General features: G+C 46.0%; 1 protein-coding gene across 1 annotated transcript in view; it reads right to left on the reverse strand.

Annotated features, from left to right (window-relative positions):
- The window catches only part of GNA14 (G protein subunit alpha 14), a 133,566-nt gene that overhangs the window by 55,361 nt on the left and 54,428 nt on the right, over positions 1 to 23,777 (reverse strand). Inside the window, exon 2 of the mRNA XM_019555362.1 lies at positions 19,956 to 20,140. Within this exon, the coding sequence (XP_019410907.1) occupies positions 19,956 to 20,102 (147 nt within the window). The 5' untranslated portion in view covers positions 20,103 to 20,140. The remainder of the gene's footprint in view (positions 1 to 19,955; positions 20,141 to 23,777) is intronic.

Below are 23,777 nucleotides of genomic sequence, written 5' to 3' on the forward strand. Positions count from 1 at the left end.
GAAAAAAAACAAAACCAGAAAAACTCCAGTACTCACTGGCTCTGCAGTGACGTCAGGGCTTCGGAGGGCTCATGCAGAGCCCCCCACATGGCGTGAGGCAGCGGACAGCAGCAGGGATCACCACCCATCAAGCAGGAATGGTGAGTCCAGGGGGCTTTGTTTTGTTTTTTCTTAAAGGGCCGGAGCTGGGGCAGGTGGGGCAGCCATGGGGAGGAGGAACTGGGGGAGCGGGGGAGGTCAGGGGTCTCATGTAGAGCCCCCCATGGAGCGTGGAGCAGTGGGGGGCAGCAGGAAACACCCTCCCACGCACCTGGCAGCACCCAGTGAGTCAAGCTTTATTTTTTAAAAGGGCCGGGAGCTGGGGCAACCACTGCTGAGATGGGACAGCAGGCAAGGGATGGGCCTGGGCAATTCAGAGATTCAGCGGCAGCTGCATCTCCGAATCAGATTTGACCAAATCGATTCAGGACAGTGCTTTGAATCACCAAATCATATCACTGTCCACTGAATCAACTGAATCCGAAGCAAATCCTAGCCACTTCACACAGGCCTAGTGGCCACCATTCTAAATAGATGTCTCTTTAACAAATATTTTGTGGACAGCTCTTGCTGCAAGATGTTTTGTAACATACCCTATCTACCTACTCAGTCTAACTTCTGAAAAATAAACTACATTCAGTCAATGTATGCAACGCTGGTCAGGCCACAGCTGGAGTACTGTGTCCAGTTCTGTGCGCCCCATTTCAGGAGGGATGTGGACAACACTGAAAGGGTCCAGAGGATGGCCACCCGCATGATCCAGGGACTACAGGGCAGATCCTACATTGAAAGACTGCAGAACCTAAACCTGTTCAGCCTTCACAAGAGAAGGCTGAGGGGGGACCTAGTGACTGTCTATAAACTCACTAGGGGGGACCAGAAGGGTTTAGGGGAGACACTGTTTCCCCTAGTGCCCCCTGGCATGACAAGGAACAATGGACACAAATTATTAGAGAGCAGGTTTAGATTAGACATCTGCAAGAACTACTTCAGTTAGGGCAGCTAGGATCTGGACCCAACTTCCTAGGGAAGTGGTGCTGGCTCCTACCCTGGGGATCTTTAAGAAGAAGCTTGATGACTACCTGGCTGGACTCATTTGAGTCCAGTCGTTTCTCCCGCCCAGGCGGGGGGTCAGACTTGAAGATCTACAAGGACCCTTCCGACCCTACTTCTATGATAATGGTTATTGTGAGCAACTCTATTAATCCCACTAGGACTATAAATTCAGGGATGGAACCAAAAGGGAGCCAGGTCTGCCACAGAGTCCAGGACTATTGGGTGCTGTTGGACCTGGCTGGACCCACTTGTCCCACTGCTTCTGTTGCTGGCCCAACCACCACCATCAGAACTGCCTCTGCCATTGGGCCTGCCACTGCCAGGTATAGATTCAGCCCACAAGGAGCTGCTGTTGTCTCCATTCAACCTGAGGCCTGGAGTGAACTTGACATCCCTGTTTTCAGAGGTATTTAGGCACCCAACTCCCACACCTACATCTAAATTTCCCAGATGTCATATGCAATTCAGCAGGGTAGCTACTTCTTCATACTCAGTTCTCACAGATGCCAGCACAGACATATATCAGTTCTCCACAACACATTTCAGAGACAGCCCCACTCTCTCTTCTCTAATTAGAAGATCTAGCCTGTGTTTCAAGTCCTGAGATTGGAGTGACATCAGCTCCATTGTCTCTAGAGTGTTTTGGTTGGGTATCTCTCACTATGACAGGCAGCTACGAGGAAGTAGATCTGTAAATGCCAGCTGGACCCGCAGCCATATGTTGATGTGAACAAATAGGTACAGCACTTTAGAGCCCTTTGGAGAAAGCTGACCAGTGCAGTACTAAACTTTGGGCTCCTTTTTCACTCCCTGACTTAACCACACTGTTCTGAGGCCCTTCTCTGCATGCTAGAACATTTCTTCCAGGCACAGTTTGGGAGCTTTCTCCTCTTCTACAAAAAGTTTCTCTTCACAGCGGACACTGCCTGTCTGGCACATCCCTCAGTTGTGTGTGGGTACAGGACAGTATGCTAGGGTCCAAACCTGGTTTGTATGCATGAATGAAGTACTGCAGTCTCCAATCTATGACTATGTGCAAGAGCTCGGGTGCATGTGAAAGCATGTCACAACTGTAATGGATCAGTCATGAAAGTATGCCAGAGAGCACAGTAGGATTCCCAAGCTTGTCAGAGTGCATGATGAAGCCATACAGATATGGAAACAACATAGAACATAGATACTGACATATGACTCCAGGTCATATTCCTTGACTACTGCTTTTGTAACTACAGCTCTTCTACATGGAGCTTTTAATCTGTGAAGTCCACAGGCATTGGAAGTCCTTTTTAACACGTTGGCCACAACTCTGTAATATGTAGACAGGTAAGCCAACAATGTATTTGATTAATCAACACTTATTCTCCGTTATACAGTCATCTCAGTGTCTCAGTTAGGCTTCCATGTTCAAAGGGGGACTTCCCATATCAAAGAATTCTTTAAATGTATAGGAATTTTCAGCCCAACATTTTCAGAAACCTCAAGTTAGGTTCACAACAATGTTAAGATGCACCATAAATTGCAACGTGCCACATGTTCAAACAATTTATTGTGTGATAAAATCGCAAACCAGCCAAAAAGGGTCCTGGCAGACATTAAATGATTAGACAATTGGGATCTCAGGAATTTTATGTCCAATAACAAAAATTGTGAGTCCTACCATACCAGATGTGCCATTTTTTTGGATCTCAGGGGTGGAAGAGAGATATCAATTCCCCAGTGCAAGGCTACACCAGAGCACCTTTCAACAAAGGGGAGCAGCTCTAGGTCCTGGGTCTGGGAACAGAGGCTATCTCTGTCGATTGGTTGTGGAGCAGCCCCAAGTCTCAGAGCTGGGACTCAAAGAAGACTCCACGGAGTAGGCGAGGTGCAGCCCTTGGATCCAAAGTCACAGTGGAAGTGGGCAGTTGAGGGGTAAGGAGTTTCAGACCCAGGATCCCCAGCCCAATTGCATGCACTCCACAATGTGGAACATAGCGCAAGAGACTGGGGAGCTCCCCAGTGTTCAGCTCCATGAGCCTTGTCCCCACAAATTCCACAATGGGGTGTGTGCAGCTGGTCACTGGGGAGGTCACGTCCCCAGCTGCTCTTGCCATGGACCCTGCATCAGCCTGCATAGCATGGCTTTGAAATCTCTCTGCCCAGGCTGAGTCTACAGGGGGACATTTAAAAGTCCAGCATGCCATATATTCATAAAAGAGTGTAATGTAAACAAGCCACAAAGACATTCTCTTTACATGCGATACATTTTTGTTGCGGGTTTGTTATTTTATCATGCCATAAATTCACTGAATGTGTGACACGTTGCAATTTATGGTGCGATTAATATGTTAATTGTGCCATAAATGTAATGTCTACTAGGGGCCAAAGATATTCCATATTTACCAAGGAACTTCTTTGTGGTTAGTTTGCACTGCACTTAAATTTGAACATATGGCATAAACATGCAGGGCAGGATCCTGAGACTGGGGAGCTGCTCCCTGACTAGGAATCTGTCCCCACATGCAGACCAGCTACATGTGCACCCTTTGCCTATACCAGCCAGGGGGAAGGGGACAACTCAAGATGAGGAGCTACTCCTGGATTTGGAGCTCTCTACACCAGCTGGCAAGTTCAAGGGGTATGCATGTAGTTGGGCTGCACAGACAGCCTTTGTGCCAGGCCCAGGCTGCCCCTGGGTCCAGAACACAGCCAGCTGGGCAGGGGGCAACTCCTGGATCTAGGACACAGATGCCCCCTGACCCTTGAAAGGCGCACAGTACAGATCAGCACCAGAGAATGGCATACCAGAATACATGGTTTTTGGAATCCAGGATCAGATCCCAATCAAATTAATGTCTGCCAGAGCCCTGTTAATGGTTTGGAAAGTGATTGTATGCTGTGGCCCTCTAGGAAACCAGCCAGCCTTCCACTTCAGTTTTGTTATCTTTTAGGTAGCAATATACAAACATTTCAAATTGTGAATCATCCTGTTTGATCTCATGCAAAGTACCAGCATGCTTTAAATGTCAGATTTATTATAAACCTAGCAGGGTTCACTATTTAACAAGGATTTTTATTAAAATTATTTCTTCACTAGCTTTTCCTTGTAGAATGCAGCTTGGTAAGAATAATGCTGGCTTTTGTATGTTTTCAACGCAAAAAGTGTAAATCTGTGTGGTAAAAGTAAACTAGAGAAAAAGAAGTTGGAATTTCAAAGCTGTAAAACTGATCTCCAGCATGTCATCTCCTCTAAATTTCATACTACTGATCATGCAGCTCTTTCCCAGTTTCACAATGCAATCACACACTGCCCTCTTATCCTCAGGAAAAGTTAAAATATGAATAAGCTGCACTGTCATCAGCAGTTGTATGAAACAAAATAGGAATAACAGAGCCTGAGGGTATTAATACATAACCCCCTGGGCTTCAGTTACTTATGTATCAAATTCTGAATGTACATTGTTATGTAGAAAAGCAAACACACATCATGATCTCAGATGTCAGAGGCTGCTGGCAGATGTCAACTTAGTTGTGAGATTGGGATCTGACTAATTTTATCCCAGACCCCCAAAATCAAGTGTCCTGCCATGCCAGACATGCGTGGCAGGTTATGCAGTTTTGGGGATCTGAGACGAAATTCCTCAGATCCTATCATGCTTGCCCAGAGGTTTATAGCTGAGTTGTGCAACTCAGCACCAGGGACAGTCCCCTGAGGCTTTAAAAGTCCTGGCATGTGTGGAGCCCAGAATCTCAAACCCAGGCTCCACATATGCTGGCAATTTTAGAGCCTTATTGTCCAGCCCAGCATTAGGAACTGGTCTCTTATGCCAGGCTACACAGCCCATTTTTGCATCCTGGCATTGCAACATGACAGGGCTTTAAAGGCATTGTGGAATATCTTTGTGGTTGGTTTGCCATTTTACTGCATGATACATTGGTTGAACATGTTACAATTTAGCATGCAAGTCACAGGATAAACACACAATAAATGCAACGTCTGTCAGGGGTAAAACAGTGCAGGTTCAGCTGCTCAGGGAAGACAAGTGGCTTAACTACCCTTAAGACCTTTTGAAACCAGAGCTACTATGCACAACATCTAAAGGTTTACCTATTCTTATATAATAATTCTTATATAATAAAGGACTTAGTTGGTCTGTCTGTAATGCTCTTGGAGCACTCTGAATGGTTATTGAAACAACAAATCAGAGTGTGGGGTGCTGCCATGACAGCGGGGACAGAGGGGATGGAGCAGGGGGAGCAAGGCCAGCACCACTGTCATGGCGGAGCTCCATCCCCGCCATCACGGCAGAGCTCTGCCACCTCCAAGGAGCCAGGCAAGGGCGGGGCAAGGCCAGCAGCACTCAAGGTGGCAGCAGCACAGGGTGCTGGAAGAGGGGGATGGAGGGAATGGCAGGGCAAGCTTCCCTTCTCCCCTGCTCCTGGGAGGCAATGGCAGTGCAGGGTGGTGGATGGCAGTGCTCCATCTCCGCCTGTCCCCCTCCCCCCCGCCCATCATTCTTGACGGGCAATTGGCTAATATTCACTATAGTGGCGCTGCTGTTATGCCACCTTCCCAAATACACTAAGCTAAAATATTATGTTTATACCACAGGGGTGTTCTTGCTAAAATCTGGAGTGGTAGCACCCAGACTGCTGGACCCCTTGCTGTAGATGCAGCCTTACTGGAATAAAGAGTTTTTCTTGCTGTCAGAGCTATACAAACTTCCTCCTAATAACCGGAGCTCTCCCCATGCCAGCAGGGCTGCACTCTGACATGGGACTGTGCCAGCAAAGCTGTATCAGATTTTCTCACAGCTCTATCTGACATAGCCCTGCAGGCAGAGCTTTGTAATCTAGACAAGGGCCAAACCACCAGATGCCAACTTGGCATAACTGTATCCTCACTGGGGAATCCTTTGTTGACTTAGCTACAATCTTTTCTGTCACAACAATAGTCTTTTTGTAGTTTGTAGCTTTGGTCTAACAGTTTTACACTGCTGTAAACTATGTAGAGTTGGAGCATAACAGATGCTATAAAATCCCAGCTCGTTTTCATCTTCCTTGGCTCCCAGCTTCCTTGATCAGCTAATCCCAGTATTTACCCTAGCTCTCTATCCCATTCTCTTACTCAGTCATTCCCAGTCTTTCCACAATTCCAAGTTTTTCTCCTCTTCCTCCTCTATAGCCTTCCTCTCAGATTTCATCCCAGTGTCCTATTTTTCCTCCTTCCAGTCAGCCTTTTTCTTGGTTCCTGGGGCTTCCTCCTTCCTTCTAGTGCACCAGGGGCACTTACTGAGAATACAGCACAGACAGGATTCCTTCTCTCAGTTTTTGGGCCCAGCCCTACCCTAACCTGGAGCAGCTGGGGTAGTCATAGAAAGAAGGCTGTTTCCACAGAGTTGTGTCACCTAAACCAAGCAAATCACTGAATTTCTCTGCACTCCTCCTGTCCCATCAGAATAGTGGGGCATGTGGATCTCAAAATACTTTATGGAAGGTGGGAAAGCATTATCGTCCCTATTTTACATCTGGCCTAACTACACAATCCTAAGCAGTTCAATGACAAGCACCATGAGTTAGAAAGTCGAAGTCCTAGGCCTTATCTACATGGGAGTTTACGTGCTGCAAATTTGGCGATTTATGAGAGTTGTGTCCAGCCAGCCAGCTGCAGCCCTATTGAAGTCTGCACAGTTTTTTCCCCTCATACAACATGGGTTTTCTCTACACTAATCACTCAGCATTCAAGCAGGTATTGCAAGACAGCTTGTCCTGGTTCTATGCATTATACGATTTTTTTTCCCACTGCACATTGCAAGGATAAATTGGAGAAGCCAGCTAGAAGCAACTGTACCGTGGGCCACCTTACAAATTTCTGCAATTCCCTTCCTGCCATCCTAATTTGTTTTTGCCTGGCCAGAACCACTTTCAAATTATTAACATCTGGCACAGACAAAATAAGGTTCCAACTGCAACTCTCCTAGACACTGCAGCAAAAGGTGGTAGATATGTGTGTGGCATCTTGCCACTAAGAGTTTCAGCTTTGATAGTTGACCACTTTTGGCAGCTGCTGAGCCAGTGGTAGCAGATGAGACAGTGGCAATACACTGACTGGCTGCTAGTGCAGGACCACTTGTTAGATCAACAATCACTGACTGCTATTAAAGGATCATGCTGCAGACATGAGATAATCACCAGTGGCTGCAGAATTTCCAAGTATCAAAAGGCACTTCCAGTCTGCTGCAGTGTCTTGGGAAGATATCCTGTTCAATATATGAGCACTCCTCACAGTTACAGTAGGTCCCAGTGTCAGTGTCCTCATTCACTTCTGCACTGTCCACAGTAAAAAGTGTGGATCGATAGTGGCCAGGTACAATCTTATCTAGCTTTTCATAGCATTGCAGGTGTCATGAGCAGTTTCCTCCTCTCAGACTCTCATGAACCAGAACTGCCAGGTGCCCGGCATGACCTCTTTGCTATTCCTTCACCAATAGCTTCAGAATCTTCTTCTGACCAGCACTGCTTCACAAAGCTTTCCTGACACTTCTCTTCCCAGAAGATAAAAATATCAGAACCTCTGTCCAGTTTCAAGTATGCCCATAAGACACAGTGTAGTGCTGTAATGCACAAGGCACAGTTTAGTGTTGCAGTGCAATGATGCAGACACCAGGAGATGCAACATTAAAAGGTCCATCCTGCCTGCACACCAAGAACATGTCCAGATGAGTGAACACATGCATTTCCCCAAGGACAAACAGCAGTGGCACACAGATGTGCCGCTGCTACTTGTCCCCAGAGGATGCCTTTGCATGCAGGCTCTGGTGTGTAGCAGATTGCCCCAGGTGGGTTAAGGAAGGTTGAGGCCAGCACCTGGGCTGGCCCCAGGAGCCTTACCTGGGGCCCCCTGGGACTGCAGCGGTGGTGATCCAAGTGTGTGGAGCCTGGCCAGCAGATGGAGTATGGCTCTTGTTTCGGACAGTGCACACTGCAGCCCCATGCGCTGCCCTGCTTTTGTTTTAAACTGTTTTTCTTATATACTGGGATTTCCCAGTAATTAATTTTGGCTCTACACTGCATATTTGCAGCATGGACAACCTTTTCATTTGCATCATGTGCATTTTACACTGCCTCAAAAACCTTTCAGACATTGCAAAGCACATGTGAGCGCTCATCTGGATGCACCCAAACATTTGAAAATGGAAGACAGTCCAAAACGGAAGACAGTACAGTCTAGGACACTAAACTAAACTAAGACAGCGGCCTTGGCAGGATGCAAAACGCTATGAAATGATTGTTCAAAGACTGCCACACTAGCACAAGTAAAAATGCAGCCAAACTAACATCGTCCCATACTAACTAAAGCATTCTGTGAACTTAATGTGTTTTCAAATGCATGGAAAACATCTGGCTAGTAAATTCAGTTTAAGAACTGTCTTATAACGCAACTTATTTGTGGAAGATGCTATTACTTTGACATCTGCCTTTCATGTGTGTCTTGGTCATTAAAAGATTTAATTACAGCAGCATAAAAAGCTGCCCATTTTCCTTCAGAAAAGTAGCAAGATAAAGAGGCATAAAATTAACAGCTTATTTCTGTTTTTACAGAACTGAAAGAAACCAAAACAGCAATATCAATAAATTAATTAATTAATTAACACAACAATAACAGCCTCCTTGGAAATGTTTGGTTCTAGCTATATGTTTTATGCTGGAGGCCATCATTTTCTGAACAATTCTCTCAGGGGCAGGGAGAGCCATGAAGTATGCAGAAATGCATCCAGGACTATTCCATAAAGCTGCTAAAATCCCAATCCTCTTTCACCTGTCAGCACAATGAAATATATGCCACTTTTAAAAATAAAAAATGTTTTTCATCTTTTTTCTTCCAGAATTATTTTTCTCTTTTAGAATTAAAGAGTTCTCAAAAAATCTAAAGCAAATTTTACACAATCAAATCAATGTTAAAATAAAGCATCAGATAAGTAAAAAAAATGCCCATTTCTCTATTGAGATGCATAATATACAAGCAATGGAGGACTGAATTTCAATGTTTCCCATCTTATCTACTGGTGCCATTAAAAAAAAAAAAAAAATCAGTGGTGTTATAACAGACAATACTTACTCAATGGTCCAGACTGGGGTAAAAAAAACTACCCTACACTCTAATCAATTATGTTTAAGTTATGTATATATTATATTGCATATATAATTATATTGTATATGTAATATATAATATATGCGTATACTATATAATATATAAATAAATTAGAACTATAATACATATATAGCAAGGTGAAATAAAATTGAACGTAGTCATCTAAAACCACTTAGGGGGAACAGGTTATGATCCATTTTGTGCCTAACTTTCAAGTCAGATCTCAGCATTTCTTCTTTCAAATTCTGTTTCCTCGCAGTAACAAAACAAACACTTACCCTGTTTCTTAACCTGTAAATTTCATGTTTGGCAACTGCAGTTTTTCAATTGAGTCAAACTAATACCAACAATTTCTTCATGAACTTCCTTTGCTAATATTAAAGTAAAATGTTTGAATTTTAAGTTCACAAGGAGGAAGAATATCTAAAAATGGATGAAAACAATTTTCCAATACTTTTTACAAGCAAACATATAGACTTGCCTGCTTTTAGACTTTGTGGGTGACTAATGTGAAGTTGCCCATTCTGAAATATAGTTCTCTATGGATGCATCTACACATGCATTTACTCCAGCCTAGATTTACTGTGCAGTAAGCTATTGAATAGTGCATGTGTCTACACAAGATGCTTAACTTTGCACTAGCATAATTTACTGTGAAGTAAGCATGTGCGATTACACCTGCACATGCTTACTTCACATGCTTACTTCACAGTAAACTTCCCTAATACTGTTTTGGGAAAGTAGCAAAAGTAAGTAGCAAATTTACTCAGCATTAGTAATGGTGCCACAGCACTTGGGTAGATGTCAGTCACCAGGTGGTGGGTGATAGCTCCCTGCCCCTAGGCCAGGGCAGGATCTGCCACAGGAGCCCAGGTGGAAACTATGTCCCCCTGCCCCAGCAGCAGAGAGCTCCAAGCCCCTTGCTCCTAGATCACAATCACAGAGTGGGGCCTGGGAGAGCCTTATCTCCCAACCTAAGCTCTGCAGGTGCAGGGTTCTGGATGGGAGATCCTTGTCTCCCTGCCTGAACTCCACAGTTGTGTGGCTTGGGCTGGGAGATCCTGGTCTCTGCAATCATGGAGGTGGGGCTGGGAACAGGCAGGGAGCTTGTTCCCACCCCTGCTCTGCAACTGCAATTGCAATCACAGAGCAGGGGCTGGGAGCTCCCCGCCTGGTAACAGTTCCCTGCCCAGCCCGAAGCTGGCTGGGACCTGCCCCTGACTAGGACAGCTCCCAGCCAGCCCCAGGCTGTGTGGGAAAGCAATGCAGCCTGGAGGTGGATGGAGACCATCCTGTTTCAGGCAGTCCCCATCTAGCTCCAGGCTGCATCTGCAGACTTCCCTACACAGCCCAGGGCTGGCTGGGAACTGTCCCAGTTAGGGGAAGGTCCCAGCTCCATGCCCCAGTCGTGTGATCTAGGCACAGGGCTTGGAAAGAGATGCAGGGGTGGGGTAGGTCCCAGCCTCCTGCCCTAATCTGCTGGTGGGGCACCTAGCTAGCTGCTAGCTACCCTGCTAGTGGATCAGGGCAGGGGGCTGGGACCTGCCACTCCCCTACAGCTCTTTCCAAACCCCATGCCCTTGACCAGGGAGCCAAGGCCATGTATAGATGCACCCAGTAAGGGTTTTTGGGTAGGTGTCTAAACATCTGGGGATTAGGAAGCAGACTTACTGACGGGTCCCTGCAGCCCTGCAATGCACCCCTGTGGCTACTGGGGGGAGCTCCAGACTCTGGCTGCAGCTGCCAGCTCCTGACACCCATTTGTAGAAGCCAGCCCTGCTTTCTGCTCTCTGGCCAGATCCTCCCCTGCCCAGGAGCATTGTGTCCCGTGTAGAGGCAGCTCCCTCCTTGCCCACTCTGCCTCCCTGTGTCATGGCTGCTCCACCCCCACCCTTGGCAGTGACAACCAGCACCCTACTGCTCCAGCTCCTGCCCTTGCCCCTGGCAGTGACGACCAGTGCCCTGCACTCCTGTTAGCCATGGTGATGGCCCTCCTGGCCCCAGCAGGAACCCTGTGCCCAGGCCCCAGGAGAGCTGCAAACCCACCAGTGAAGGTCAATGCACCAGGCATGGGAGGCCCTAGCCGACCACCTCCTCCTGCACTCTCAGATCTAGCCCACCTGCAGCGCTGCCCATGCCCCACCCCCCTGCACCACGCTCACTGCCGACACATGGCAGAAGAACAAGTTTTTATTTCCCTCACATACAACCCCCCTCCACCACCCACCCCACCCTCAAACAATAAAAAACCTTCCCCCTGGAAACTATGTACAAGGTGTGTATTTTGTGGAGTCCAGGAGTGGGGAGCCATGGGGTGGGCGCACCTAGGGGACAGAGCCCTGGGACAGACAGCCACCACCCTGCCCTCTGGCCTTTTTCCTGCAGGTCTGTAAGCTGCAGCAACTGCAGCATGCTCATCCAAGGGTGATGGCACCTGGTGCTCATCCAGGGTGGGCAGCTCCCCTCCCAGCTGCCAGAGACCAGGCCCATCAGGGCCAACGTCCAATTCTGGCACGCTGCTCCAAGCAGCTCTGGCCCCATGTCCATGTGAAGCCAGGGTGGGCCTGGGCCCAGGTGGGTAGCAGTGGACCCAGGATGGGGGCCAGGCCAGTGGCTCCTGGTGGCCGGAGATAGCAAAGGACCTCCTCCCAGGCCCAGGCAGGGGTCTACTGCAGGATGTTGCTAGGGACAGGCAGCAGCAGGCATGAACCAAGCCACCAGGCCCAGGATGGTGTCCAGGGTCCAGCGGTCATCGTCCAGGGCCTGCATGGCCTGGCAAAAGATCATATTTTGATCCCAGAAGACCTGCATCTGTTCCTGCCTCAGGGCCCAGAGCTCAGCCTGGAACACCTCCTCCTAGGCAATGGCCTCCTGCTGCCACTTGTATTAGTGGGCTAAGTCATCCTCCCACCAGACCCATGCTACCTTCTTCCACACCTCAGTGTCACGGGGGCACTAGGGTGCCCCATGCCTGGAGAGAAATTAAGGAGAGCTGCCAATTATCAGGGCAGCTCAGGTGCCGGTTACTGGGGCAACCAGGCAGGTCATGTGGCCAGAAGGGGACAGGGCCGGGCCTTTATAAACAGCCCAGGCCGGAGCCTAGGGGGCAGTTCCCTTCTGGCAGCTGCAGGAGCAGGAGCTTGAGCTCTGTGGGAGAGCTGAGCAGGCTGAGTCGAGGGTTGCAGCCTGAACTTGCTGACTGGCTGCAATGATGCAGGAGAGTGCAAACCCTAAGGGAGGTATGGTTGGGAGCCAGGGTGGCTTGAAGTTTATGCTATGAGCCTGGAGGCACCTTGTTGTATATGTTGCAGCCGTGGTTGAGTTATTGTTATACCGGAGGACTGGGTGAGGCTGTAGGGGTGCGAGGAGGCCTCATGGGGGCTCCCCAGTAGTTTGGGGTTTCCCGGTGCCCAGCAAGGGCACAGAGAGCGGTGCCAGGGCGGCACAGTGATTGGTGCCGGAGCTGGCACTAAGGGTGAGCGCCAGGGAGAGGCGTGATGTTGTGGGGTGTTGTGACTCTAGCCCCGTAAGGGGGCAGTATTCTGCCCAGTGGGGGATACGACCCAGATGAAGGGTCAGGGGCCAGGCATGGCTATGGGCCACCTGAGCCCCAAGTGTGGGAAGCGTGTGAGCTAGGCCTGAGAAGGCGGGTCTGGGGGCCACATTAGGCTAAGGCTGCCTGAGCCCCAACCACTGGAAGCCCCAGAGGGGGTGGGGAAGTGCGGCGTAGGCCCCAGAGGGGGTGGGGAAGTGCGGCGTAGGCCCCAGAGGGGGCGGGGAAGTGGCACCAGGTGCATAATAAGTCTAGGAACGCCTGAGAGGGGTGTCAGGGTGTGACAAGACCAGGGGCGCCAGGTGTGTAGCAAGCCCAAGGGTGCCAGAGAGGGGCACCAGGGCGTGACAAGCCCAGAGGTGCCAGAGAGGGCGCTAGAGGGTGAGGGACCTAATAACGTCCAGGGACAACTGCAAGGCTTGGGGTGTGCTGAAGGGGAGGTAGGAGGCACGCATTGCCCATAAGGCTGGGGGTGTTCCTGGTATGGGGCCTTCAGCTCTGACAGTGTGGGGGCCCGGGCTGCCCTGCAACCTCTATCGCTGCCTGGAGGGATACCTGTGGCAACACTACACATCCCTACCCCCTGCTGCTGAGGAGGTGATTGCAGCTGGCATCGACATCTTCCTCAGGATGTGAAAGACTCATGCCTGCCTAGCTGCAGGGACACAAGATGAGTAGTTAAGTTATGCACTGTGTCCCACCTCTCTGCAGGGGGCAACCTGGGGCCAGGGGAGTGTGAGCAGGCCAGGCAGGGACTGGGATGGCAAGGGCCCTCTCTCCCAGTGTGGGGCTTACCACATGTTTGGGACTGGTGTGGCTGTCAGTTCAGTTTGGTCCTCCCAGAAGCAAAGGCGTGAGGCTGCATCCAGTGTCCTCAGCTGACATGATGCGGCGTGCAGGCCAGAGGCCACCCAAGGGGAGGAGCTGGCATTGCTGATGGCCAGCAGTGACATGGCTGGCTATTCTTCATGGCTGGCCCTGGGGCTGGGCAGCTGCTGCAGCAGGTCTTCCTGAGCTGTTGGTGCAGGGAGCAGCTGAGGAGCTGGGTGGGATGGGATGCTGAACACCCAAAGGTCCCTCCTCTGCTGACATATCAACAGAGGTGCCAGGACAGGGTGGGGGCTCCAGCAGGCTGCCCATGCTGGTATAGACTGCATGGTTGTGGCCTGGGTCCCAGGGCACTAGAATGGCAATGTGCACATGGGCAGTGCCAGGCCTGGATGGGAAGGAGGATGCCATGCTGCATCCTTTTCTGGCTCTCTGGGACCCCACACAGCTTGCCTTCTCTTGCTGGTCCTAGGCAGTTGCCAGCAGGATCCACTGCAGAGGCACAGCAAAGGACTGGCAGCTGTGTGGCAGAGGCTATGCCCCACAGCACCTGCAGGCACAGGGCAGGCTGCTTGAGGTGTGCAACAGGGAGGTGGTGCTGGCCTGCAGAAAGCCCTAGAGCTGACAGGGCTGGCCAGGGGCTGCAGCAGCCTGCAGCCCTGTTCAGCACCCACGTGCCCTGATGGCAGTATCCTGGCAGCTGTGTGGCAGCTCAGTGCCAGACAGCACTGCTGGGGTGGTGAGAGGCAGGCACACCAGGGCTGTGGCCTGCCCAAGGGGACACACAGGGCCTACAGTGCCCTCGGGCTCCCTGTGGTGTGTGCCCCAGGGCATAAAATGTCCACAGGCGGGTCCACAGCCTGCAGACGGGGTTGCCATAGAGGCATCCCAGCCCTGGAGCAGGAGAGGCTCCTAGGCTGCAGCCCTGGGGCTGGCCTCAGGCCGGCCCCCTAGTGGCTGGGCAGACCCAGCAGCAAATTTACTGCCAGTTTGTGTCTACACATGCGTTACTATGCAGCGACTAATCACGCTTAAATTTGCTACCTGCATTTGCAGGTAGGAAATTTAATTGTGATTTAAGGGTTGTTAGTGCACTGTAAGTGCATGCATGTATAGATGAATATGCTTACGTCACAGTGAACTAGGCAGCTGTGAAGTACCATGTCTCATGTAGATGCCCTCATGAGCATAAACAGATGCCACCAAATGAAGCAGATCACATGTAGCAGGCTGTAGCTAATCTGCTTCATTGAGTGAAGCACACGTTGCCCATTGTGCTGCATTGGCCGGGGGCCTGAACCTGCAGGACGGCAAGCATCATATTTCCCACTTAGACACACCTCATAGATTTCTCAGGGTGCAGGGAACGTGAGCTTTCCCTGTTTACAGAGACATGCTACAGGGAATTGCTGAGGCAATCTCTGCAAGCAGGGGAAGCATGGGTTCCTCTTCAGAAATACACCCCAGAGATTGCCTGAGGAACATCTTTGTAAGAAAGGAAAGTGGGACATGAGCTTCTGGGACCACCCATGCAGGATTGGGCCCCTTAAGACCCAGGAGAGCCTGCCTAGCATGGCTGGAGAGTGTGGGCAGCCCTCACTTTCACGCCATAAAGCAACCAGACATATGCCACAATAAAATGGAAGAAACTATTACTACCTTTGTCACACCAACAAAATTTGGCCATTTGTAGCATGACAAGGGGCATGGATATCTGTTTGCTTGGCCTTTGGCCACTGTAAACATTTTTATGACAACACAAAGGTGATATCTGTTTCCATCATATAACAGGGACAGCCAGTCTACAATACACGTGCCAAGAGAGGCACCAACAGCCTGCGTACGTATGGCACAGCAGACTGGGGAGAGAACAGGCAGTACAGCAGCAGATAGGGCAGGGACCACAGGGCAAGGAGCAGAAAGTAGAGATCAGGCAGGGGAAAGGGACTGGACCGGCACTTAGGGAGAATACAGGGCTTAATTTGTGGCACACCTGCCAAAAGGTTGGGCCCTGCTGCTCTACGGTATTTTCCCTCTTACTTAAAAAATATAATAATTTCTTCATGGTATACAAAAGCTCTCTTGTTAATTTCATACATGTTCTCTCTCTTACCCACGACATATGAAAAACCACAACAGGAGAACTGAATTCCTCTTCCTGAGCCTCTTCCCAGGATGCCATGTAAGAAGGTTGTGGGCTATCCAACAGCATGAGTTTTTAAAAATACATAATTTCAAAACTGTCTGAATATTATCCCAGCTGAAAACAGGAAGAAAGACTTATGGGGAAAAAAGATTTTTCTTCCTTGGGGCCAGGTATAGAAAGCAAGAAGTATGAAGGAATATCCTCTGCAGATTAAGGTAAGTATTTGTTAACTTCGACTCCTCCACAGTTTTGTCCTGTGTCCAGTTTTGTCCTGGGACAAATATTAAAGTAGTCTTCAAACACATGTAATCAGGAATAAGTACCAGAAATTTATGCCACACTAGCACTTGTGGTCTTTTGTATTCCAAAGACTGCTTTCTATCCTGGTGTTTTGGTTTTTTTTTCTTTTCTTCCATCTTCTTAGGTTTCCAGTGTTCTTACTTTTTCCCCCTTCACATGAAGTTTACTACTAGTTACTTTCCCTCTTCCCATTTTTTCCCTCCTCCTTCAAATGTAGCTCTTTCTCACCCACTCATCTACTCGTTCATTCTTTACCATCACCTCACACATCCTCTTCCTCATGCATTCACTTCCCTTACCATCCTCACTAACCTGCCATTTCCCGAAGGAGCAGACTTCCACTAACTATGATTTGTTCTGAGCCTATCCCTATTAATTTGTGGTAAGAGCAGATGTTTGTAGAAACAGATGTTGGATGACTCAGCTGCTTTACTACAGAGAATACAATGGGCTTCACACGTGGCACTTTCCTATAACTGAGAACCAAAAAGGGGATTCAGCTTTAGTTACTCCTACTTTATATCCTAGCAAAGTTCAATCTCAAGGTACATGTGCAGTAAGTTAACATATTTTCAGCAGCTATGATGTAGAAAAAATCAAATAAACCCATTACTTATTTGAAGCCATAGTTTTGTTTCTTAATACTACTTTAAACAATACTAAAATTATCCCAAAATATATATCAACCATAAAAAGAAGTCTTAAAAAACAAAAAAACATTCATAACACATTCTTTCTTCACACCAATGAAAAGCTGTGATAAAATTAACTAAGTAAAGCAATTTGTTGAAGAGAGCAAGGACAAAAAAATCCAGCGATACATGATTCATCTCTAGTACATAGCATACTATTTTAAGTAAAGTTAACATTTAAAAATATTAGTTTAAAACAGGGTCCTCTCTCCCTTCCAAAAGGAGTCAAATATAAATGTTTTACCTAAAATAACTTAACATGTTCATCAAAATGTACGCACAAAAACACATGGATTGTCTTTTTCAAGATTTAAATGAAAAAATAACTTTTACCTAAAGGCAGAAGTGCAGTCCAAAAGTCCCATGAATCTTAATGTTCAATGCACATTGCCTCTGTGTCACAGAATGAACTAACAAAATTTAAAACAAAGCCCAGCAGTGACTGTAAAGGAAAGGGCTCATGAAAACAGTTACTACACTAGGTGAATCATATACTAGGTGAACACTTGGACTAGAATAGAAGAAAACAAGGACCAGACATACCCACACAGAAGCATCATTTGGGTAAAATCCCCTTCCAGCTGTAGCATAGGGGCATGTGCAAAGTTTGTGGGTAAAAGCTAAAGGACCCTCGGCACATTCCATCCATCTGTAATGTTCAGATTTTTGTAGTTATCTTTATGGTAAAGCATGTTTTTAGCAGAGTGCAGAACACATGAAGTAGAGAGCTATGCAACAGTTCTAAGCCAGTGTCCAGAAAAATCACTCTCAGAAATCACAGTGCTTTCAGGACAATCCCTGAATTAGGCATTGGTCAAATACTGACCTGGATACTGGAAGAACAGTGAGGAGACAAAGAAAGCTGGAAGGGAGGTGTAGGTTATAGCCGTGTTGGTCTAAGGACATAGGCAGACAAGGTTATTTGGGTAAATCTGATATCTTTTATTAGATCAACTCAAATACTTAGAAAAATTCTTAGCAAGTTTTTGGGTATAAATGCCTTTTGTCAGGCTGAGGCGGTATCTGCAGTTGGTGTGTGCTCTTCCTGGATGGAATGAATAGTAAAGAAGAGGAGGACCCTTTGTGTAAAAGGGAAGACTTAGGGAAGCTGACGACCAAGAAAGGCATGGAGATCTTGCCATATACTTTGCTTTTATACACAGCTATAACTACACTGATGATTAAGAATAAGGCACATCCTCATTTTTCTTCAATGTATTTATCGATGAAATGGGTGCAATATTTATCAGTAGAGTTCTGAGGCTTAACTGCTCTTTGTAAAGTGCTCAGAAACCTTTGATAAAAGGCTGTTTTAGATCTGATTATAACACTTCACATCATTTTCATCTAGATATTAAATGCACTTCCCTCCTACAAACTGACTGGTACCTCTCACAATGTTTTTTTTTCACAACTTATTGTCCCTCAACAACTCCTGTTTCAGTATATACGGAAATAAATTTTGTCTTTCTAAATGACATCCCTGCAAGCTAAACCTGGAATTAAAGTGAAGCTGGATTTGTTCTACCACAGTTTCACAATTAGCAAAGAATTAACGGGCTAAAATTCTGCCTTCAGACAAGTGAAGGAAGGAAGTGAAAGACAGCATTAAAAATGTGGTTACACAGCAACATTTGGAGTTTAATCTGAAGACGGTGTAATTGCATAGCTACCACTAGGAGCACAATAGGGCCAGCCCAATGCTTCTGATGGAAACATTTCAGCTCAGTTTCAGAGCCCACAGTACTTGGCTGTTACTAAAGTGACCTACAGCCCAATGAAACACTATCAACATGAATTCCCACAAAGATATTCTGGCATCATCACTTTTCCTGACAGGAACAAACCTGGGTGTCAAAAAGACAAAAAAAATCCCCTTCACAAACCTATTGTCTCCATTTTTGCTAGTTGTTTCTTTTTGAGGGTGTTATGGGGTTTTACAAATGTTAACATAATGCTTACATTGGGTAGGAAACATGACCCTCATATTATCTCAGTTCTCTCAATTCTGTGCTTCAGGCCATACAGGCATCTTTCTTTTCCTTCTGAAGTAAGTGACAAGTTCAAGGCTTGCTCTTTATATTTCCCCAAATCCTCTATTTTACCTTTACAAAAAAACTCCTAATACTCTTTTCTTTACTCTGAAAAAAAATTAAATATACTTTTTAAACCATTAAAAAAAAAATCAAGCAAACCAAATTTCAACTTAATTGTTTATGCTCTCCTGAACTAAAGGACTTATTTTGCTTCAAAGAAGGTATCAGCTGTTTCTTTCCTTGACAGTGGTTTGCTACCAAAGAAACCCTAAACACAATTCATACAAATTTTATTTCGGGTTTGAATCTGCTCTCACACATCTTCATTATCTCAACAACAGAGCTTTAGCTATATGAATGAAAGCTTCCCCAGAAGATAATCAAACAAAGCCCAGCAATTCATTCTATGCTACTTGCTCAAGTTCATGCAGAAAACATTTTACAGGACAGCAAATCTAAAAAAACAGGCTACATTTCAAAAATATTCCTCAGAGAGGATGCTAGTGATTTCTCTCTCACACACACACACACACACACACACACACACGATTTATGTAATTGTAAGTCCTAAAAACAAAAGATGAATCTAGGACAGATGTCATGCTTTCAAATTAAAAGTAGTTACTGAAGACACCCTGCAGCCTCAGATCCCAGTTAAGATCGCTTATCTCATACCTCATGCTCATGTAGTATCCTTGGCCAACAGTGCCAAACAAGTTGAAACAGTATGGATGGAAATGTTGAAGTCAATGGCATATTGTGACAATTAATGAGTGGTATATTTCAAAACAGCAGTAGTTGGTGCAGCTGCGTCTTTCCTTACGTATTCCAAATTAGTTGGTTCCTTTATTAGGAAGCTGGGTCTATCTATGTGTTATTGAAATTCCCAGTTTAACTCTAATGTGGGTAAGAAAATATCAGACAATAAATAAAACATATGACCAGATGCACTGTAGCCTTAAAATTCTCTTTCTCCAGGACAGTTTCAAATAGGAAATCTGTGTCATTCAATGCAATTCAATCTGCAGGATAGGAAATCTCCTGCAACGTATTAGATTTTAAGGCTCCAGGAAGGTACTTCTCATTTTTTGTAAGTTATATAACTACAGTCCATTCATCCCCAACCTGCAGTTATACAAGGTGACATAGGTGTATTTTCTGTTTGCTTTCTTACCTTGTTCTCTGCAGAAGTATACTGTATCTTTAGTGTATCCATGGCTCTGATCATAGCTTGCATGGCAGTAAATATGTTTTGATAAACCAGTTTTGTGAAGCTTTTCCTGTCCTCTTCCGTGTAACCTGATCCATGAATAATCCTCATCTGTTTAATAAAGGTACTTTTTCCACTTTCTCCTGTGCCTACAAGACAACACAGTAAAAGCTCAGAGTGAATAATGCTTGTGAACCATATCAGTGAAAATTATTGAGTATACAGGAATAAGTGCATCAATAAAAAGTCAACATTTACTTTTAATGAAGTAGAATGAATAAGCAATGCATACAGGTCCATGCAAATTTAAAAATCAATAAGCAATTAAAGGATTATTTCTCAACCTATACAAGAAAAGTTTTCATAATACCCTGTAGTTTTGTAAGGGGATCAAATCTCTGTCCCTGGCTCTGGGTAAGCAATGGCTGTGAATAGCCTGCAAGAAAAGGGTTTACAGATGCAAAGCAAACTTCTTTCAGTTCTTGCCTCTAGGCTAAATACAAACAGTCAAAACACCCAAGGCTATATTGATTCAATCTTTGCAGGTTAGTCTAAGATATGCAGTTTGACTTGATAAACAAATGAATACATTCACTTTTGATTCTAGAAATGCAGCCAGATGCCTGCTCTGGGTCAGACCAGAAGCCAAGGGGTGCTAGTCCACCCAGCCTGTGAGGGGTAGTTTGCAGGGAAGCTGGGGGACTATGAGTTAATCTGAATCTAGAGGGGATCTGGGATAGAAGTTCAATAAACCAAGTTAACCTAAATCAGTTAAGCCTGATACTACATCCATCCAGGTCTATCTTTAACTGGTTTCAGCTATTTTGAAAGCAGTTTACATGCACTGAACTTCTGGTGTGTTACAGATTTGAACCGCTTTCTGATCACTTATACTGGTTTATGTGTAATTTCTGTCCCTAGCCCAAAGGTTCTCTAGTTTAGTTATATTTCATTTGTCTTCAGTTCTAAAAAGGAAAGAACTTTCCATTCTAAAAAGGAAAGAGCAGGCCTTGGATTTCTCTGTTGTTTCCCAATTAGTGTTTTTCTATCATTCAGTGTTGAAGCTACATGGTGAAACAAAGCTATACCTATGCCAACAAATACTTTCCAGTTAAAAACTCATAAATGCACACCAAAAAGCATCAAGATAGAAAGGAAGAAAACTTTTGGCTGGTTGGTTAGGAGTAAATACATTTCAGTTGGGTTTTAGGCTTCCCATTCACTCAAGCAATAAACAATGTTTACCATAATACAGAATCACTATTAAAAATCTTTCAGTTGTTCATACATTTTCAGACCTCTCATAGCAGTGGGTATCAGCATGAAGCAGAAGGAAAATGGTCCATTAGATTCATCTTCAAATATACCAAACAAAAAGCTGTTTGTTCAATCACTCACTCACTAAATCAATCAATCTGTACATATACACACACACTATATATATATATTAAAAAAAACTTGGTACAAATCTAAACTTCAGCATGAGATACAATTTTAATGCTTGAACTGTTACTGAACATAGTCTTTCTTATCACATGTGATGCTCTTTGTGAAGATTTATATACACATTTGTTACATATTTACTACATATCCTATACAATGGTTTCTGTCATTTATAGCCATTTTTCTTGGGGAGGGGGAATACGATGACCCATACATCGGCTATTCTACTTCTGTCCGTCCTTTCCTCCCTGATATGGGAAAACAGAGTCTAGTAATACCTATTTTAAAAAATATCTTCTATTGAAGACTTTAAATTAGCAATTGCTTGTTTGTTATTCTAATGAATAGTCATCCAGAGACCCTACTCATAACATTAGTAGGAGCAGTTGTACTCTCCAAACAGCAGCAGCTACAGGAATCCTCATCAGAGGAGGCAACATATTCTTAAAAGACAGAGAGAGGGAGAGGAAGGGAGAGAAATGTTTTTTATAGTTCATTAAAAAATATTTCCAGCAAAAAGAAGATAATACATTATTCAATAATTGTTTCAGTTTTTGTTGTTAATTTGTATTACAATGAGGAACATAAAAATGTAGACTACACAGAATATTAGAGAATTTGAAGTTACATATGACTTGACTTTGTTATAATATTGATCATTACATATCACAGCTTCCAAATAACTAGTTCTGGGAAGCCAGTTTTAAAAAGAAATGTCAACATAAACAAAATCTCAATATATTTAAACTTAAAAGAAAAAAAAACTCCATTCTTCAACTGTGAGCACTTCCCTCATTTTAAGCAATGTTATATTATAGAAATCGATTACAAATATTATATTTTTATACACAAATACACACATACACATGAATATTTTGACCCAATTTGAACCATGGGTTACATTCTTAGGCAGACATATAAGTAAAGGCGTAATGGGATCTGATATACGATCCCCACAATCAGACTTCCTGCCATGCCATACATGTATGGCAGGAGGCATGACTGTGGGATCCCCCTTCAGATTCCATCACACTTTACTGCTGGTGCAGTGGGAGCCTGGGATCATGATCCTGAGGTCCTCCTGTACCAGCAAGTAGCAAGCTCCCGCACCTGGGAGCCCCATCAGATGACAGGTTGCCTAGCCACAGGGACAGGCCCTACAGTTGGAAGTCTCAGTCAGGCCACACATTGAAGTAATGACATGATAGGAACCAAGCACAAAGTTGTACATTTTTTGTGTAATAACTTTGTGGTTTATTCCTTGTTTTAACATGCCAGTAATTGATTGAACATGTGGCCAAGTAACACCTTAAGACAGGGGTGGGCAATTATTTTGGGTGGAGGACCACATACTGAGTTTTGGCAAGCCATTGAGGGCCACATGACAGGCAGCTAGGGGCAGATAAATATTAATTTTCTAAATTTGTTAGGTGCCCCGCAGGCTGAATAGAATGGCCTGGCGGGCCGCATGCAGCCCACGGATCACATTTTGCCCACCCCTGTTTTAAGATGTGATTAACTGGTTAATCATATCTTAAGTGTAACATATGCCAGGAGCCTTAGTTTACTTAAAATAAACAATCTGATCATATCACATTGGTGCTCAGCACTGGACTCAAGGAAAAATCATTGCAATTACAACTCACTTCAAGTCAAAACTTAGAATGCCAGGGACCTGCCAGAAAGCAATTTGTTACCCAACTGAATAAAATCAGGTTTGCAAATTTTTTATTTTTAACAAAGGAAAGGAGTCTTTTTGAGGCTAAAGGAATGGAGCTGCACATGAAACAGAGAGCCAAGTGTAATAACTATGAAAGAACTCGGGAGCTAGGAGCAGAGGGGAGAGGAAGGACACACGTGTAAGACACACGTGTGCCCCCTTACCTGACCCGGAACGGAGGCAAGAGCAGCAGCGGGGGCAGCAGCAGCTGATCCCTCTAAGGTAAGTGGGGCAGAGGGACCGACGCAGCTGAGCCAGATCTGGAGGGGAAGCCGCCCGGATCCCTCTTAGCTAAGCCGGTAGGGAGCCGCACGAACAGAGCATGCAAACAGGCACAGTCTGTAAGAGAGCGCCGGCGTTCGCGCCGGAGGGAGAGCAGGAGGGGCCCACAGGTTGACTCCTGCTAGCACGGGGCAGAGGACCCAAACTCAGCTAGAAACTCAGCTAGGAACTCCTACGATGGTGTCAACAAGGAGTGCTGCCAGGGCCCCTGCCCGGGGGGCGCGGCCTTCCCGGGGCTTGTCTGAGGCCTCCACCCAGACAGAGCCCGCGGGGGGGCTGGCGTCCCCCAACCCCCTGGCCTGCAGGAGCTGCCCAGCAAGGCCTGGGGGGGCAGGGACTGG

This window comes from Crocodylus porosus, unplaced genomic scaffold (assembly GCF_001723895.1).
Source record: "Crocodylus porosus isolate Cpor-Errol unplaced genomic scaffold, CroPor_comp1, whole genome shotgun sequence".
NCBI classification, from domain to species: domain Eukaryota; kingdom Metazoa; phylum Chordata; order Crocodylia; family Crocodylidae; genus Crocodylus; species Crocodylus porosus.